The sequence below is a fragment of the Giraffa tippelskirchi genome, chromosome 12, assembly GCF_054371585.1.
Source record: "Giraffa tippelskirchi isolate mGirTip1 chromosome 12, T2T-mGirTip1v1.2.pri, whole genome shotgun sequence".
NCBI lineage: Eukaryota > Metazoa > Chordata > Mammalia > Artiodactyla > Giraffidae > Giraffa > Giraffa tippelskirchi.
Genome location: NC_137286.1, coordinates 67611898 through 67631294, shown reverse-complemented (window position 1 = coordinate 67631294; position 19397 = coordinate 67611898). Strand labels below are relative to the sequence as shown.

General features: G+C 54.4%; 1 protein-coding gene across 1 annotated transcript; it reads left to right on the top strand.

Moving 5' to 3' along the window:
- The first annotated feature begins 13317 nt into the window (after window positions 1-13317).
- LOC145529952 (uncharacterized) lies at window positions 13318-17270 on the top strand. Its single transcript, XM_081550725.1, has 3 exons — window positions 13318-13499; window positions 13899-14211; window positions 14462-17270. Exons 1-3 carry the CDS (start codon window positions 13365-13367, stop codon window positions 15097-15099), a joined length of 1086 nt encoding a protein of 361 aa, XP_081406851.1. The 5' UTR covers window positions 13318-13364; the 3' UTR covers window positions 15100-17270.
- Window positions 17271-19397: the final 2127 nt, after the last annotated feature.

Genomic DNA, 19397 nt, shown 5'->3' with positions numbered 1-19397 from the left:
CTTTCTGCATTCCTTCCTATATTCTTGGTGTCCCCAGTCAATGACTCTCAGTGAAATGACTGAAGGAGTTTCTTTCGGACTCTCCACCTACTGTAAGACTCCATTGGAGAGTTCTCATTTTTATGTCATTTGAACTAGCCTTTGATAGCTGACAGGACGGTGTACGTCCTTTCAAGATATCATGTGCCAAACGAAGCCCTTTTGGCAAATGCCATCATTATCTCCAGGCAGGCATTGCTGTTTGAAGGGTGACATCTCAGCCAGAAGGCAGAGGCTGAGCTCCTCTTGTTGCACCAGCTCCCAAAAGAAGCCAAGAAAGGGAGCTGGAACAACAAACCACCCCAACGCCCAGGAAAGCGTTCTTCACGACAGAAGGCTAGAAAATGACCCAACAACCTTGTGGCCCAGAACCCCTCTAGAAAAATCACTGTTCCATAAAAAAGAGAAACACGTGGGAAGTTCCAAGGAGAGGCAATGCCCATGGCCAGTGTACTTTAGAGACGGCCTGACCGCTCCGGGGAAGACACGCACCGACGGAACCCCTTGGGAAACAGCAGTGAGAGTCCTCACCGTCGTAAGGGTTTCCTCTGGGGACAACCTGCCCTGGGCACCACATGAGGGAGCAGACCGGCTTCTCTTCCTCTGCCCCCACAGCATTCACTCATGAAGGCAGCTCAGGTGTTCTCATGCCCTGCCTGCCTGCCTGCCTGCCTGGCTCATCCGTGAGCTGTGACCACCTCCAGGGCAGGACTCCACCTTCTCCTCTCTGTGTACCGTGAATCTGCACACAGTGGGCTTTCAGAACCTTAGGAGACTTGAGCCATTCCCACTCGAGCCAGAACCCTCCCCAGGAAGGAAAACGGCTGTGGGGTCATTTTGGCCCCAGCACTGGTTCCGAAAGCCTGGCGGCTCCTACAGCCTCTACGGTGTGAAGAGGGAGGTCCCTTTTGACAGAGCTTTCCGGCTGTCAGATCTAAGCTGTTGTTTCACTGTCAGCTGTGTCTCTTCCGTTGCAGCCAGGTGGGCCACGCTGCTCCAAAGGGGCTCACAAGCTGAGTGGCAAGGGAGGTATTGAGAGGACAGGGATGGCTACAACGTGCTGCAAACTGAGTGAGGGTCCCCACAATCCTCAGCAAAGGTCTGTGGTGTGCAAGTGGGGAGTAGAGGGCCCCCAAGTTCCAAAGGAAGGGAGGTACTCGGGAGCTAAAGCCCTTGGCTGCTGTGGTAGCAGCTGCAGATGGCAGCTCGTCCACAGTGCACTTCGAATGAGGTCATATGAGCGGGACTCTGGAAATGGCTCCGAAATCAAGAGAAAGGGGTCAGGGTATGTGGGAATCCGGCGGGGGTGGGGGGTGGATGAAGGAAGGTGTCCTTCCTCTCTCCAGTGCAATTTGGTTTGGTGAGTCTCAAAGCTACCAGATGGCACTTCCCAAGTCAGGCCCCCGCAGGAATCAGGGTGGGCTGCGTGCCTCGGCCCCTGCCACAGGGACAAGCCACACCAGTGGCCTCCCTGAGCTCCAATGGCCGGATCTGGGGGTTCTGTCTGGGTGCACACCTCCTTGCTCTGGCCAAGTTCCCCCCTTCTCTGAGCACCAGCTTCATCCTCTCGAATGAGGACATCGATTGCTACCTTGGCACGTTACTCTCTTCATCCTGTGAAGACTCATTAGGCTTATCCTGCAATTACTAGCTGGCCCGAAGAGATATCTCCTGAATCCAGATTAAGCTGGAGTCTCCCAGGCTCATCTGGCATGTCTTCCCTGAAGTCTGCCAAAACCCACACCCTTGCATTTCCAGGGACTCCCCTTAGCCAGCTGGGCAGAAAACCCAGCATGGTTCAAACAAGCTGACAGACAAGCGGGAGAGGACTCACGGGCAGACGGCCTCCCTCAGGTCTCGGGTGGAGCTCTGGGACCACAGCAGCAGCGGGCCACCTCAGCCCCTGGGCTCAGCAGCGCCCTCATTCTCAGGCCGGCGGCTCTGCCCTGAGGGGAGCAGGAAGGTCACCAACTGCCGCAGGCGGACCTCAAGCCCCTCCCACTGCTGGAGCCTGACCTCCCCCGGCCCCACCCCTTCCCCTACCCCAGCAGGACGAGAGCTCGTCTTCCCCTGGCTTCCAACGTGAGGCCCGGCCCTGGGCCCCGATTGGGCACTGCCCCAGTCCGGAGCCAATCACAGTGGCCAGGGAGGTGGAACGCACCGATTGGCCAGGGCCAGGTCATGTGACCATACTCCCCAGGAAACTCAAATATTACCAAGATTCCCTAACAAACCAATGAACAAAATTATCCAGTAAAGGCAAACCGTACTTTTTAATGAGGCCAATGTCACAGAAAAAAAAAAAAAATCCTTCACAATGAACTGCTCAAGGAAGCTACTAAATAAGCTTTCAGAAAAGTTAAGACTTTTTTTTTTTTTTTAATAGGGTGACGGAGAGCTATACCTTTCCCATCTATGTGAATTTAGGTTTAAACTAGATTTCCCTCGGCTATTATATAAGACAAAAAACCCCACATCACCCCCTTTCACTCCCCCAACCCCCAAAAAGTGTTTTAGTCTATTGAATTTTTGTGTCCTCAGTTGTGTCTGATTCACGGCAACTCACGAACTCTACACAGCCAGGCTCTTCCGTCCATGGAATTCAGGGCAATTTTTTCTGTCACAGCAAATGCCCACCCTGGGTGATCCAAAGGCAAGGGCTCAGAGGCTCCTGAGAGACTAACTCCTTTCAGCTGAGCACAGAGCTGGCTCCTCACTGGGATGCCTGTGGCCTGGGGCTCCCAGAGGGGAGAGCAGCACTCGCCCCACCGTGTGGTCACTGCTGGAAGTGCAGGCTGCTCCTCACTCCCCCTTGACAGTGTCCCTGAGGGCAGAACAGTGGGAATCTACTCAAGGTGGAAACGCAAACTCCGATGCAACCAAACTTCCCACAAGGTCTCCAAAACCACTCAGGAACAGGGAATTGGAAACTGCAGGGCATGACATGAATGGAGATGGAGACTTGACACCTTACACCGAGTTCACTTCCAGTTATCCCTAGACAAAGTTTCCATGAAAACTTGTCACAAATCTAGAAGAACAATGAGCAGAAACCGGACACGTGCTTTGAGTCTTCACACACAAAACAAAAAGGCAGCCCACAAAACAACCCAGAGAATACAGTGGACTTTGCAAAATCAAAGATATCTACTGTGGGAAAGACCTCATTACAAAAGCAAAAGACAGGTCATACATCGCGAGACGAATGAGTGGAAACACAAAGCTTCTCAAGGATGTGTCTCCAAACAGACAAAGAACACCAACACGACAAGCCTGTGAAAACTAGGGAAAGGTCTGAAGGGACAGCAGACTGAGGAAGACACACACAGAGTATCCCGGATGATGTCCAGCACTGAGGGCCTGAAGAAACAACAGTCTAGTTGCACTCCCTCAGGCCTGTGTGACCCTGGATGAGGCCTCTGTTTCCCGGTGGCTCTGAGAGATGGACAGGGAGGAAGGGGAAGAGAAATCACTTGCATTTCTAATACTCACAGCAAAGTCTTCCAATGAGAAGGGAATTATCACCCCCACTGACAATGCCATTCACTGAAGTGATACCCACGAGTCCATCTAACCCAGAAGGGAAGGAAGGACCTGTTCTCACAAAACGGCGAGAGATGGAAGAAGGAAGATCAAGCCCACACCAACCACTGGAAAGAGAAGCTGTGCTCAGGGCTTGAAAGAATTCCTATTGGGAAAATGATGTCACAGCCCCACAAGGCAATCCACAGCTTCGATGCTATTCCTCCCAAAATGCCAATGCATTTTCGCACCGAACAAAGAATTGCAAAAGGGGTACGGAAACAGAAAAGAGCCTAAATTGTCAATACAATCCGACAAATTGTCAATACAAGCCCCGATACGGACATCCAAGGTTGTGTGAAAGGAAATTAGACGACCAAACTAGGATCCTCAGGAGAGTATCGGAGAAGGCGATGGCGACCCACTCCAGTACTCTTGCCTGGAAAACGCCCTGGACGGAGGAGCCTGGTAGGCTGCAGGCCATGGGGTCGCGCAGAGTCAGACACGACTGAAGTGACTTAGGCGCAGCGGCAGCAGCAGGACAGTATGCTATTGGGAATACAACAACACACACAGATCCAGATCGATGGAATAAAGTTGAGGGTCCAGAAACAAACCCCGGCATCCATGGTCAACTCATCTCTGACACAAAAGGGGAGAATATCCAAATGGGAACAAGAAAGCCTCTTCAATAAATGTCCATGGGAAAACCAGACAGCTACATCTGAAGAACGCTATTGGTTTTGATCTCACACCACCTCAATATTGGGGAAAAACCTCACCCTAAAGACTGATGTCATGAGATAGCTAGAAAGAAGCGTAGGTCAAAGGCTCCTTAACATCAGAGTCTCCTTGCCATTTGCTGGGCGGAGGTAGAAATGGGTCTCTTCAAGTAAGGGAAAGAGGAAAACGAAGTACGCCAATGGGTTTCCATCCAATGGAACCTCTTCACAACAGAGAAGCTAAGCATTCAGAAATGCAAAAGATAGGAAACGGAACATGAGAGACTCCTTGCAAGTGGTGTATCTGAGAAGGGGTTCATATGGAAAGAGACGAAGAATGCACAGCACTCAGATTCCAAGAAACACCACCACCACCCTTGACCCTTCCCCCATGACCAACTCCGACCTAAAGCCTTTCTCTCCCTCTAACCTATCCCTAAAACATAACCCTCATCTAATCATATACATGTGCATTCCTAGCATCCATCCATCCACACACGAGAGAGAAAGAGGAAGACACAGACTGAATCGAGAAGGGAAAAGAGAGGGACACAGACAGAGAGAGACACGGAACCAAAGAGAGGAAAGGAGTCGATGGTCCAGACTTTTCATCAATCTGTCTCGAAGGTAGAAGCAATGACAGCGCCCATCCACCCCAGAAGGGGGAAAAGGACGGAAGGTTTGGAGAGGAAAAGACAAGAACGCAGGGAGCCATTAGAAGCTCAGCCACCCGCAGAAGCCGAGCTGGGACACTTGAACAGAATCTCAATGGAAACAGAGGACCAGAAAGTTGGCTACTCTTTTCTATAAGAGAGGGAGACCTTCAAGTCTTCCTTTCGGTCCTCCAACTTGGATGCGGGGTCTCAAAACACTCAGGAGGGGGAGTGCCTTTTCCTGGGTACCACGGCGCATCCAGGCCTCGTTCTGCCCCATTCTGTGCTGTGTCAGCCCTGGATGGAGTCTTTCTTTCTGAAGTCTCAGCGCACAAGCTCCACGTGATATCGGCCCCAGGTGGAAAGGCATGGAGCTGCTCGTAGGCCGACAGACCTAGGAAGCAGATGGGAGAATGACCCCCACTCTGCAGATGGAGAGACTGGGGAAACCCTGAGGGGCATACGCTTGTCCAGGGCCACACCACTTATGAGAAGAAGGAGCCTGGTCTGAGAGCAGTGGGGTCCTCGGAGCTCAGGCCCTGGCTGCACCCAGGCCTCCCCAGGGCTGTGGGCTGGGCTGTGTGGCTGTCACTGTGCCTGCACATGGCCTAAGGGGGGTGGTCGAGCAGTCAGAAACCCAGAGATTCCCTTGGGAAGTTTTGGGGAAGGGACCTCAGCACGAACCCCAGGAAATGATGTCACCTGCCGGCAACAGAACCCAACAGAACCCGCAACCCGTGTATCCAGGCCTCCAGAGCGGAGAGGAGCCCCCAGCCAGATCACTTGCTGCCAGGATGTTCTGCTGTTTGCCCCTGCCCAGAGGCCGGGGCCTCAGGAGAGCTCACAGGCAGTGTGCGTGGGCACCCTGTCGACGTTGGCTCAGGGCACCCCCGAGAGGCCTCTGGCCCTTTGCCCGGAGAAACAGAAAGGTAACACGGGGAGCCCCAGGCAGGGCCAGCCCACCTCTCCCATGCCACCCGGAAACACCGGGTCCTTTGCCTGTGTGTGTGGATGCGGGTTTCTCGGGGTGTGTCTCCCTCAAGGAAGCCCAGGCGGATGTGGGGTCAGAAGCCTGTGGGCAAGTTGTGTCCACACCCCAGGGGAGAGCAGGCTGGCTGGGATGGGGAGAGTGCGGGCAGCGCCGGCCGCCCAGGCTGGCCTCACACCCTCAGGTGGGTCTCTTTCCTCCCGGGTGGGGATCTGAGCAGACACACGTCTCTGACCCTTCTGGGAAGAGAAGTTCGAGCAGGCAGAAGCAGCGGCTCCACTGGCCAGGCCCAGCTCGGAAAAGTCCCAGCATGGCTGGCTGACGGTCACTGTCGTTGCAGAGCTTCCCACGTGATGAGGCCGAGGACGGGGACACCCCGTCCACCTCCCGGAGGGAGGGGTCGGAGCACCACCCCCCCGCCCCTGAGGCCCAGTGCAGGCTCCAGGTGAGCGTGCCCACGGAGGCATCAGCCCCACCGGGGGCGAAGCGGAGGCGGGGAAGGCCTGCTGCCGAGACACCACACAGGATACACCCGGCGGCCCAGTCTGAGGCTGCCACGGAGCTCAGCACACCTGGCTCCGACCCAGAGTCCCGAGAACCCCAACCTCTGAGGCAGCAGGAGGACCTGGAGCCCAGCACGCCAGAGCACAGAGGTGAGGACGCTGGGGCTGGTGCACGGGAGTGTGTGGGGAGGGGGTGCTGAGCTACACAGGGACGAGTCCCCGAAAGATGCTGCTGGGCCTGCAGCAAGCGCTGGCCTCACACCCCCACCCCCATCTTGCACACTTCAGTCCCAAAAGACATCCGACCCTGGGTATTCTTTGGGAATCTCTTGGAAGCTTTCTGTCCCGGGATACGCACATGCCAAGGCTGGCCTGTGGGCAAACTTTGCTTCTCCCCCAGCTCTAGCACTGGCCTCCAACTGGAACCAGGCTCCACTTCCCAGACCTGTCCCTACAGAGGTGGTGGCTCCAGGTGCAGGACCCAGGGATCCACCGAGGGCAGATGGAGAACCGAGACTTGCCCTCGCAGAGACACCAGGCCAGCTGGGTTCTGGCCAGCACACCGGGCAGATCGGATCTCCGTGCCTGCAGGACCCCCAGCCCCAGGCACTGATGTCCCACCCCCTCAGCCAGAACCTCCACCTCCACGTGCACCTGTACCTGCTCGGGCTTTGGCAGGAGAACCCGAGGCAGAGGAGGAGTCACCGCCTCGGCAGGGAGAGCCTGCCCTGGCTCCCGCGCAACACCCAGACGCCGACGATGACTCACCCACCCCTGCAGGAAGAACGAGCCCCCGCTCTGGACAGAGACCCAGAGCCCTTGCCGGAAACACCACGTCCAGGGGAGCGGTCGGCTCTGCCGCCTCCATCCCTGTCGGCTCACCGTGGACGCTGTCAACTCGGTCTGCCCCCAGGGGACATGGAGTTCCTTTCCCCTGAACTGCTTTGCATTTGGTTTGTTTCCACCTTTCTGGTGATGTTTTATTTTTTGTATGGTTTCCTGTATTTTTGTTGGTTAAGTTGGGATTAGTAAACTTTTTCATCATTGTTGCAATTTGGGAACACTGTTGTGTAACTGGTGATACTGTGTTACCATCACCACTTTGTGGTTTCAGACCCGTTTGATCTTTATGCCCCACCCCCCAACAAAGCCTGGATTCAAGGCAAGCACGCCCTGTTCATCCCTCCCCCCGATCCTGAACACAATTTCATCTTTTCTTTCTGCATTCCTTCCTATATTCTTGGTGTCCCCAATCAATGACTCTCAGTGAAATGACTGAAGGAGTTTCTTTCGGACTCTCCACCTACTGTAAGACTCCATTGGAGAGTTCTCATTTTTATGTCATTTGAACTAGCCTTTGATAGCTGACAGGACGGTGTACGTCCTTTCAAGATATCATGTGCCAAACGAAGCCCTTTTGGCAAATGCCATCATTATCTCCAGGCAGGCATTGCTGTTTGAAGGGTGACATCTCAGCCAGAAGGCAGAGGCTGAGCTCCTCTTGTTGCACCAGCTCCCAAAAGAAGCCAAGAAAGGGAGCTGGAACAACAAACCACCCCAACGCCCAGGAAAGCGTTCTTCACGACAGAAGGCTAGAAAATGACCCAACAACCTTGTGGCCCAGAACCCCTCTAGAAAAATCACTGTTCCATAAAAAAGAGAAACACGTGGGAAGTTCCAAGGAGAGGCAATGCCCATGGCCAGTGTACTTTAGAGACGGCCTGACCGCTCCGGGGAAGACACGCACCGACGGAACCCCTTGGGAAACAGCAGTGAGAGTCCTCACCGTCGTAAGGGTTTCCTCTGGGGACAACCTGCCCTGGGCACCACATGAGGGAGCAGACCGGCTTCTCTTCCTCTGCCCCCACACCATTCACTCATGAAGGCAGCTCAGGTGTTCTCATGCCCTGCCTGCCTGCCTGCCTGGCTGGCTCATCCGTGAGCTGTGACCACCTCCAGGGCAGGACTCCACCTTCTCCTCTCTGTGTACCGTGAATCTGCACACAGTGGGCTTTCAGAACCTTAGGAGACTTGAGCCATTCCCACTCGAGCCAGAACCCTCCCCAGGAAGGAAAACGGCTGTGGAGTCATTTTGGCCCCAGCACTGGTTCCGAAAGCCTGGCGGCTCCTACAGCCTCTACGGTGTGAAGAGGGAGGTCCCTTTTGACAGAGCTTTCCGGCTGTCAGATCTAAGCTGTTGTTTCACTGTCAGCTGTGTCTCTTCCGTTGCAGCCAGGTGGGCCACGCTGCTCCAAAGGGGCTCACAAGCTGAGTGGCAAGGGAGGTATTGAGAGGACAGGGATGGCTACAACGTGCTGCAAACTGAGTGAGGGTCCCCACAATCCTCAGCAAAGGTCTGTGGTGTGCAAGTGGGGAGTAGAGGGCCCCAAAGTTCCAAAGGAAGGGAGGTACTCTGGAGCTAAAGCCCTTGGCTGCTGTGGTAGCAGCTGCAGATGGCAGCTCGTCCACAGTGCACTTCGAATGAGGTCATATGAGCGGGACTCTGGAAATGGCTCCGAAATCAAGAGAAAGGGGTCAGGGTATGTGGGAATCCGGCGGGGGTGGGGGGTGGATGAAGGAAGGTGTCCTTCCTCTCTCCAGTGCAATTTGGTTTGGTGAGTCTCAAAGCTACCAGATGGCACTTCCCAAGTCAGGCCCCCGCAGGAATCAGGGTGGGCTGCGTGCCTCGGCCCCTGCCACAGGGACAAGCCACACCAGTGGCCTCCCTGAGCTCCAATGGCCGGATCTGGGGGTTCTGTCTGGGTGCACACCTCCTTGCTCTGGCCAAGTTCCCCCCTTCTCTGAGCACCAGCTTCATCCTCTCGAATGAGGACATCGATTGCTACCTTGGCACGTTACTCTCTTCATCCTGTGAAGACTCATTAGGCTTATCCTACAATTACTAGCTGGCCCGAAGAGATATCTCCTGAATCCAGATTAAGCTGGAGTCTCCCAGGCTCATCTGGCATGTCTTCCCTGAAGTCTGCCAAAACCCACACCCTTGCATTTCCAGGGACTCCCCTTAGCCAGCTGGGCAGAAATCCCAGCATGGTTCAAACAAGCTGACAGACAAGCGGGAGAGGACTCACGGGCAGACGGCCTCCCTCAGGTCTCGGGTGGAGCTCTGGGACCACAGCAGCAGCGGGCCATCTCAGCCCCTGGGCTCAGCAGCGCCCTCATTCTCAGGCCGGCGGCTCTGCCCTGAGGGGAGCAGGAAGGTCACCAACTGCCGCAGGCGGACCTCAAGCCCCTCCCACTGCTGGAGCCTGACCTCCCCCGGCCCCACCCCTTCCCCTACCCCAGCAGGACGAGAGCTCGTCTTCCCCTGGCTTCCAACGTGAGGCCCGACCCCGGGCCCCGATTGGGCACTGCCCCAGTCCGTAGCCAATCACAGTGGCCAGGGAGGTGGAACGCACCGATTGGCCAGGGCCAGGTCATGTGACCATACTCCCCAGGAAACTCAAATATTACCAAGATTCCCTAACAAACCAATGAACAAAATTATCCAGTAAAGGCAAACCGTACTTTTTAATGAGGCCAATGTCACAGAAAAAAAAAAAAATCCTTCACAATGAACTGCTGAAGGAAGCTACTAAATAAGCTTTCAGAAAAGTTAAGACTTTTTTTTTTTTTCTAATAGGGTGACGGAGAGCTATACCTTTCCCATCTATGTGAATTTAGGTTTAAACTAGATTTCCCTCGGCTATTATATAAGACAAAAAACCCCACATCACCCCCTTTCACTCCCCCCACCCCCAAAAAGTGTTTTAGTCTATTGAATTTTTGTGTCCTCAGTTGTGTCTGATTCACGGCAACTCACCAACTCTACACAGCCAGGCTCTTCCGTCCATGGAATTCAGGGCAATTTTTTTCTGTCACAGCAAATGCCCACCCTGGGTGATCCAAAGGCAAGGGCTCAGAGGCTCCTGAGAGACTAACTCCTTTCAGCTGAGCACAGAGCTGGCTCCTCACTGGGATGCCTGTGGCCTGGGGCTCCCAGAGGGGAGAGCAGCACTCGCCCCACCGTGTGGTCACTGCTGGAAGTGCAGGCTGCTCCTCACTCCCCCTTGACAGTGTCCCTGAGGGCAGAACAGTGGGAATCTACTCAAGGTGGAAACGCAAACTCCGATGCAACCAAACTTCCCACAAGGTCTCCAAAACCACTCAGGAACAGGGAATTGGAAACTGCAGGGCATGACATGAATGGAGATGGAGACTTGACACCTTACACCGAGTTCACTTCCAGTTATCCCTAGACAAAGTTTCCATGAAAACTTGTCACAAATCTAGAAGAACAATGAGCAGAAACCGGACACGTGCTTTGAGTCTTCACACACAAAACAAAAAGGCAGCCCACAAAACAACCCAGAGAATACAGTGGACTTTGCAAAATCAAAGATATCTACTGTGGGAAAGACCTCATTACAAAAGCAAAAGACAGGTCATACATCGCGAGACGAATGAGTGGAAACACAAAGCTTCTCAAGGATGTGTCTCCAAACAGACAAAGAACACCAACACGACAAGCCTGTGAAAACTAGGGAAAGGTCTGAAGGGACAGCAGACTGAGGAAGACACACACAGAGTATCCCGGATGATGTCCAGCACTGAGGGCCTGAAGAAACAACAGTCTAGTTGCACTCCCTCAGGCCTGTGTGACCCTGGATGAGGCCTCTGTTTCCCGGTGGCTCTGAGAGATGGACAGGGAGGAAGGGGAAGAGAAATCACTTGCATTTCTAATACTCACAGCAAAGTCTTCCAATGAGAAGGGAATTATCACCCCCACTGACAATGCCATTCACTGAAGTGATACCCACGAGTCCATCTAACCCAGAAGGGAAGGAAGGACCTGTTCTCACAAAACGGCGAGAGATGGAAGAAGGAAGATCAAGCCCACACCAACCACTGGAAAGAGAAGCTGTGCTCAGGGCTTGAAAGAATTCCTATTGGGAAAATGATGTCACAGCCCCACAAGGCAATCCACAGCTTCGATGCTATTCCTCCCAAAATGCCAATGCATTTTCGCACCGAACAAAGAATTGCAAAAGGGGTACGGAAACAGAAAAGAGCCTAAATTGTCAATACAATCCGACGAAAAAGCCCCGATACGGACATCCAAGGTTGTGTGAAAGGAAATTAGACGACCAAACTAGGATCCTCAGGAGAGTATCGGAGAAGGCGATGGCGACCCACTCCAGTACTCTTGCCTGGAAAACGCCCTGGACGGAGGAGCCTGGTAGGCTGCAGGCCATGGGGTCGCGCAGAGTCAGACACGACTGAAGTGACTTAGGCGCAGCGGCAGCAGCAGGACAGTATGCTATTGGGAATACAACAACACACACAGATCCAGATCGATGGAATAAAGTTGAGGGTCCAGAAACAAACCCCGGCATCCATGGTCAACTCATCTCTGACACAAAAGGGGAGAATATCCAAATGGGAACAAGAAAGCCTCTTCAATAAATGTCCATGGGAAAACCAGACAGCTACATCTGAAGAACGCTATTGGTTTTGATCTCACACCACCTCAATATCGGGGAAAAACCTCACCCTAAAGACTGATGTCATGAGACAGCTAGAAAGAAGCGTAGGTCAAAGGCTCCTTAACATCAGAGTCTCCTTGCCATTTGCTGGGCGGAGGTAGAAATGGGTCTCTTCAAGTAAGGGAAAGAGGAAAACGAAGTACGCCAATGGGTTTCCATCCAATGGAACCTCTTCACAACAGAGAAGCTAAGCATTCAGAAATGCAAAAGATGGGAAACGGAACATGAGAGACTCCTTGCAAGTGGTGTATCTGAGAAGGGGTTCATATGGAAAGAGACGAAGAATGCACAGCACTCAGATTCCAAGAAACACCACCACCACCCTTGACCCTTCCCCCATGACCAACTCCGACCTAAAGCCTTTCTCTCCCTCTAACCTATCCCTAAATCATAACCCTCATCTAATCATATACATGTGCATCCCTAGCATCCATCCATCCACACACGAGAGAGAAAGAGGAAGACACAGACTGAATCGAGAAGGGAAAAGAGAGGGACACAGACAGAGAGAGACACGGAACCAAAGAGAGGAAAGGAGTCGACGGTCCAGACTTTTCATCAATCTGTCTCGAAGGTAGAAGCAATGACAGCGCCCATCCACCCCAGAAGGGGGAAAAGGACGGAAGGTTTGGAGAGGAAAAGACAAGAACGCAGGGAGCCATTAGAAGCTCAGCCACCCGCAGAAGCCGAGCTGGGACACTTGAACAGAATCTCAATGGAAACAGAGGACCAGAAAGTTGGCTACTCTTTTCTATAAGAGAGGGAGACCTTCGAGTCTTCCTTTCGCGCCTCCAACTTGGATGCGGGGTCTCAAAACAGTCAGGAGGGGGAGTGCCTTTTCCTGGGTACCACGGCGCATCCAGGCCTCGTTCTGCCCCATTCTGTGCTGTGTCAGCCCTGGATGGAGTCTTTCTTTCTGAATTCTCAGCGCACAAGCTCCACGTGATATCGGCCCCAGGTGGAAAGGCATGGAGCTGCTCGTAGGCCGACAGACCTAGGAAGCAGATGGGAGAATGACCCCCACTCTGCAGATGGAGAGACTGGGGAAACCCTGAGGGGCATACGCTTGTCCAGGGCCACACCACTTATGAGAAGAAGGAGCCTGGTCTGAGAGCAGCGGGGTCCTCGGAGCTCAGGCCCTGGCTGCACCCAGGCCTCCCCAGGGCTGTGGGCTGGGCTGTGTGGCTGTCACTGTGCCTGCACATGGCCTAAGGGGGGTGGTCGAGCAGTCAGAAACCCAGAGATTCCCTTGGGAAGTTTTGGGGAAGGGACTTCAGCACGAACCCCAGGAAATGATGTCACCTGCCGGCAACAGAACCCAACAGAACCCGCAACCCGGGTATCCAGGCCTCCAGAGCGGAGAGGAGCCCCCAGCCAGATCACTTGCTGCCAGGATGTTCTGCTGTTTGCCCCTGCCCAGAGGCCGGGGCCTCAGGAGAGCTCACAGGCAGTGTGCGTGGGCACCCTGTCGACGTTGGCTCAGGGCACCCCCGAGAGGCCTGTGGCCCTTTGCCCGGAGAAACAGAAAGGTAACACGGGGAGCCCCAGGCCGGGCCAGCCCACCTCTCCCATGCCACCCGGAAACACCGGGTCCTTTGCCTGTGTGTGTGGATGCGGGTTTCTCGGGGTGTGTCTCCCTCAAGGAAGCCCAGGCGGATGTGGGGTCAGAAGCCTGCGGGCAAGTTGTGTCCACACCCCAGGGGAGAGCAGGCTGGCTGGGATGGGGAGAGTGCGGGCAGCGCCGGCCGCCCAGGCTGGCCTCACACCCTCAGGTGGGTCTCTTTCGTCCCGGGTGGGGATCTGAGCAGACACACGTCTCTGACCCTTCTGGGAAGAGAAGTTCGAGCAGGCAGAAGCAGCGGCTCCACTGGCCAGGCCCAGCTCGGAAAAGTCCCAGCATGGCTGGCTGACGGTCACTGTCGTTGCAGAGCTTCCCACGTGATGAGGCCGAGGACGGGGACACCCCGTCCACCTCCCGGAGGGAGGGGTCGGAGCACCACCCCCCCGCCCCTGAGGCCCAGTGCAGGCTCCAGGTGAGCGTGCCCACGGAGGCATCAGCCCCACCGGGGGCGAAGCGGAGGCGGGGAAGGCCTGCTGCCGAGACACCACACAGGATACACCCGGCGGCCCAGTCTGAGGCTGCCACGGAGCTCAGCACACCCGGCTCCGACCCAGAGTCCCGAGAACCCCAGCCTCTGAGGCAGCAGGAGGACCTGGAGCCCAGCACGCCAGAGCACAGAGGTGAGGACGCTGGGGCTGGTGCACGGGAGTGTGTGGGGAGGGGGTGCTGAGCTACACAGGGACGAGTCCCCGAAAGATGCTGCTGGGCCTGCAGCAAGCGCTGGCCTCACACCCCCACCCCCATCTTGCACACTTCAGTCCCAAAAGACATCCGACCCTGGGTATTCTTTGGGAATCTCTTGGAAGCTTTCTGTCCCGGGATACGCACATGCCAAGGCTGGCCTGTGGGCAAACTTTGCTTCTCCCCCAGCTCTAGCACTGGCCTCCAACTGGAACCAGGCTCCACTTCCCAGACCTGTCCCTACAGAGGTGGTGGCTCCAGGTGCAGGACCCAGGGATCCACCGAGGGCAGATGGAGAACCGAGACTTGCCCTCGCAGAGACACCAGGCCAGCTGGGTTCTGGCCAGCACACCGGGCAGATCGGATCTCCGTGCCTGCAGGACCCCCAGCCCCAGGCACTGATGTCCCACCCCCTCAGCCAGAACCTCCACCTCCACGTGCACCTGTACCTGCTCGGGCTTTGGCAGGAGAACCCGAGGCAGAGGAGGAGTCACCGCCTCGGCAGGGAGAGCCTGCCCTGGCTCCCGCGCAACACCCAGACGCAGACGATGACTCACCCACCCCTGCAGGAAGAACGAGCCCCCGCTCTGGACAGAGACCCAGAGCCCTTGCCGGAAACACCACGTCCAGGGGAGCGGTCGGCTCTGCCGCCTCCATCCCTGTCAGCTCACCGTGGACGCTGTCAACTCGGTCTGCCCCCAGGGGACATGGAGTTCCTTTCCCCTGAACTGCTTTGCATTTGGTTTGTTTCCACCTTTCTGGTGATGTTTTATTTTTTGTATGGTTTCCTGTATTTTTGTTGGTTAAGTTGGGAACTTGTTGGTTAAGTTAGTAAACTTTTTCATCATTGTTGCAATTTGGGAACACTGTTGTGTAACTGGTGATACTGTGTTACCATCACCACTTTGTGGTTTCAGACCCGTTTGATCTTTATGCCCCACCCCCCAACAAAGCCTGGATTCAAGGCAAGCACGCCCTGTTCATCCCTCCCCCCGATCCTGAACACAATTTCATCTTTTCTTTCTGCATTCCTTCCTATATTCTTGGTGTCCCCAATCAATGACTCTCAGTGAAATGACTGAAGGAGTTTCTTTCGGACTCTCCACCTACTGTAAGACTCCATTGGAGAGTTCTCATTTTTATGTCATTTGAACTAGCCTTTGATAGCTGACAGGACGGTGTACGTCCTTTCAAGATATCATGTGCCAAACGAAGCCCTTTTGGCAAATGCCATCATTATCTCCAGGCAGGCATTGCTGTTTGAAGGGTGACATCTCAGCCAGAAGGCAGAGGCTGAGCTCCTCTTGTTGCACCAGCTCCCAAAAGAAGCCAAGAAAGGGAGCTGGAACAACAAACCACCCCAACGCCCAGGAAAGCGTTCTTCACGACAGAAGGCTAGAAAATGACCCAACAACCTTGTGGCCCAGAACCCCTCTAGAAAAATCACTGTTCCATAAAAAAGAGAAACACGTGGGAAGTTCCAAGGAGAGGCAATGCCCATGGCCAGTGTACTTTAGAGACGGCCTGACCGCTCCGGGGAAGACACGCACCGATGGAACCCCTTCGGAAACAGCAGTGAGAGTCCTCACCGTCGTAAGGGTCTCCTCTGGGGACAACCTGCACTGGGCACCACATGGGGGAGCAGACCGGCTTCTCTTCCTCTGCCCCCACACCATTCACTCATGAAGGCAGCTCAGGTGTTCTCATGCCCTGCCTGCCTGCCTGCCTGCCTGGCTCATCCGTGAGCTGTGACCACCTCCAGGGCAGGACTCCACCTTCTCCTCTCTGTGTACCGTGAATCTGCACACAGTGGGCTTTCAGAACCTTAGGAGACTTGAGCCATTCCCACTCGAGCCAGAACCCTCCCCAGGAAGGAAAACGGCTGTGGAGTCATTTTGGCCCCTGCACTGCTTCCGAAAGCCTGGCGGCTCCTACAGCCTCTACGGTGTGAAGAGGGAGGTCCCTTTTGACAGAGCTTTCCGGCTGTCAGATCTAAGCTGTTGTTTCACTGTCAGCTGTGTCTCTTCCGTTGCAGCCAGGTGGGCCACGCTGCTCCAAAGGGGCTCACAAGCTGAGTGGCAAGGGAGGTATTGAGAGGACAGGGATGGCTACAACGTGATGCAAACTGAGTGAGCGTCCCCACAATCCTCAGCAAAGGTCTGTGGTGTGCAAGTGGGGAGTAGAGGGCCCCCAAGTTCCAAAGGAAGGGAGGTACTCAGGAGCTAAAGCCCTTGGCTGCTGTGGTAGCAGCTGCAGATGGCAGCTCGTCCACAGTGCACTTCGAATGAGGTCATATGAGCGGGACTCTGGAAATGGCTCCGAAATCAAGAGAAAGGGGTCAGGGTATGTGGGAATCCGGCGGGGGTGGGGGGTGGGTGAAGGAAGGTGTCCTTCCTCTCTCCAGTGCAATTTGGTTTGGTGAGTCTCAAAGCTACCAGATGGCACTTCCCAAGTCAGGCCCCCGCAGGAAACAGGGTGGGCTGCGTGCCTCGGCCCCTGCCACAGGGACAAGCCACACCAGTGGCCTCCCTGAGCTCCAATGGCCGGATCTGGGGGTTCTGTCTGGGTGCACACCTCCTTGCTCTGGCCAAGTTCCCCCCTTCTCTGAGCACCAGCTTCATCCTCTCGAATGAGGACATCGATTGCTACCTTGGCACGTTACTCTCTTCATCCTGTGAAGACTCATTAGGCTTATCCTACAATTACTAGCTGGCCCGAAGAGATATCTCCTGAATCCAGATTAAGCTGGAGTCTCCCAGGCTCATCTGGCATGTCTTCCCTGAAGTCTGCCAAAACCCACACCCTTGCATTTCCAGGGACTCCCCTTAGCCAGCTGGGCAGAAATCCCAGCATGGTTCAAACAAGCTGACAGACAAGCGGGAGAGGACTCACGGGCAGACGGCCTCCCTCAGGTCTCGGGTGGAGCTCTGGGACCACAGCAGCAGCGGGCCATCTCAGCCCCTGGGCTCAGCAGCGCCCTCATTCTCAGGCCGGCGGCTCTGCCCTGAGGGGAGCAGGAAGGTCACCAACTGCCGCAGGCGGACCTCAAGCCCCTCCCACTGCTGGAGCCTGACCTCCCCCGGCCCCACCCCTTCCCCTACCCCAGCAGGACGAGAGCTCGTCTTCCCCTGGCTTCCAACGTGAGGCCCGACCCCGGGCCCCGATTGGGCACTGCCCCAGTCCGTAGCCAATCACAGTGGCCAGGGAGGTGGAACGCACCGATTGGCCAGGGCCAGGTCATGTGACCATACTCCCCAGGAAACTCAAATATTACCAAGATTCCCTAACAAACCAATGAACAAAATTATCCAGTAAAGGCAAACCGTACTTTTTAATGAGGCCAATGTCACAGAAAAAAAAAAAATCCTTCACAATGAACTGCTCAAGGAAGCTACTAAATAAGCTTTCAGAAAAGTTAAGACTTTTTTTTTTTTTCTAATAGGGTGACGGAGAGCTATACCTTTCCCATCTATGTGAATTTAGGTTTAAACTAGATTTCCCTCGGCTATTATATAAGACAAAAAACCCCACATCACCCCCTTTCACTCCCCCCACCCCCAAAAAGTGTTTTAGTCTATTGAATTTTTGTGTCCTCAGTTGTGTCTGATTCACGGCAACTCACCAACTCTACACAGCCAGGCTCTTCCGTCCATGGAATTCAGGGCAATTTTTTTCTGTCACAGCAAATGCCCACCCTGGGTGATCCAAAGGCAAGGGCTCAGAGGCTCCTGAGAGACTAACTCCTTTCAGCTGAGCACAGAGCTGGCTCCTCACTGGGATGCCTGTGGCCTGGGGCTCCCAGAGGGGAGAGCAGCACTCGCCCCACCGTGTGGTCACTGCTGGAAGTGCAGGCTGCTCCTCACTCCCCCTTGACAGTGTCCCTGAGGGCAGAACAGTGGGAATCTACTCAAGGTGGAAACGCAAACTCCGATGCAACCAAACTTCCCACAAGGTCTCCAAAACCACTCAGGAACAGGGAATTGGAAACTGCAGGGCATGACATGAATGGAGATGGAGACTTGACACCTTACACCGAGTTCACTTCCAGTTATCCCTAGACAAAGTTTCCATGAAAACTTGTCACAAATCTAGAAGAACAATGAGCAGAAACCGGACACGTGCTTTGAGTCTTCACACACAAAACAAAAAGGCAGCCCACAAAACAACCCAGAGAATACAGTGGACTTTGCAAAATCAAAGATATCTACTGTGGGAAAGACCTCATTACAAAAGCAAAAGACAGGTCATACATCGCGAGACGAATGAGTGGAAACACAAAGCTTCTCAAGGATGTGTCTCCAAACAGACAAAGAACACCAACACGACAAGCCTGTGAAAACTAGGGAAAGGTCTGAAGGGACAGCAGACTGAGGAAGACACACACAGAGTATCCCGGATGATGTCCAGCACTGAGGGCCTGAAGAAACAACAGTCTAGTTGCACTCCCTCAGGCCTGTGTGACCCTGGATGAGGCCTCTGTTTCCCGGTGGCTCTGAGAGATGGACAGGGAGGAAGGGGAAGAGAAATCACTTGCATTTCTAATACTCACAGCAAAGTCTTCCAATGAGAAGGGAATTATCACCCCCACTGACAATGCCATTCACTGAAGTGATACCCACGAGTCCATCTAACCCAGAAGGGAAGGAAGGACCTGTTCTCACAAAACGGCGAGAGATGGAAGAAGGAAGATCAAGCCCACACCAACCACTGGAAAGAGAAGCTGTGCTCAGGGCTTGAAAGAATTCCTATTGGGAAAATGATGTCACAGCCCCACAAGGCAATCCACAGCTTCGATGCTATTCCTCCCAAAATGCCAATGCATTTTCGCACCGAACAAAGAATTGCAAAAGGGGTACGGAAACAGAAAAGAGCCTAAATTGTCAATACAATCCGACGAAAAAGCCCCGATACGGACATCCAAGGTTGTGTGAAAGGAAATTAGACGACCAAACTAGGATCCTCAGGAGAGTATCGGAGAAGGCGATGGCGACCCACTCCAGTACTCTTGCCTGGAAAACGCCCTGGACGGAGGAGCCTGGTAGGCTGCAGGCCATGGGGTCGCGCAGAGTCAGACACGACTGAAGTGACTTAGGCGCAGCGGCAGCAGCAGGACAGTATGCTATTG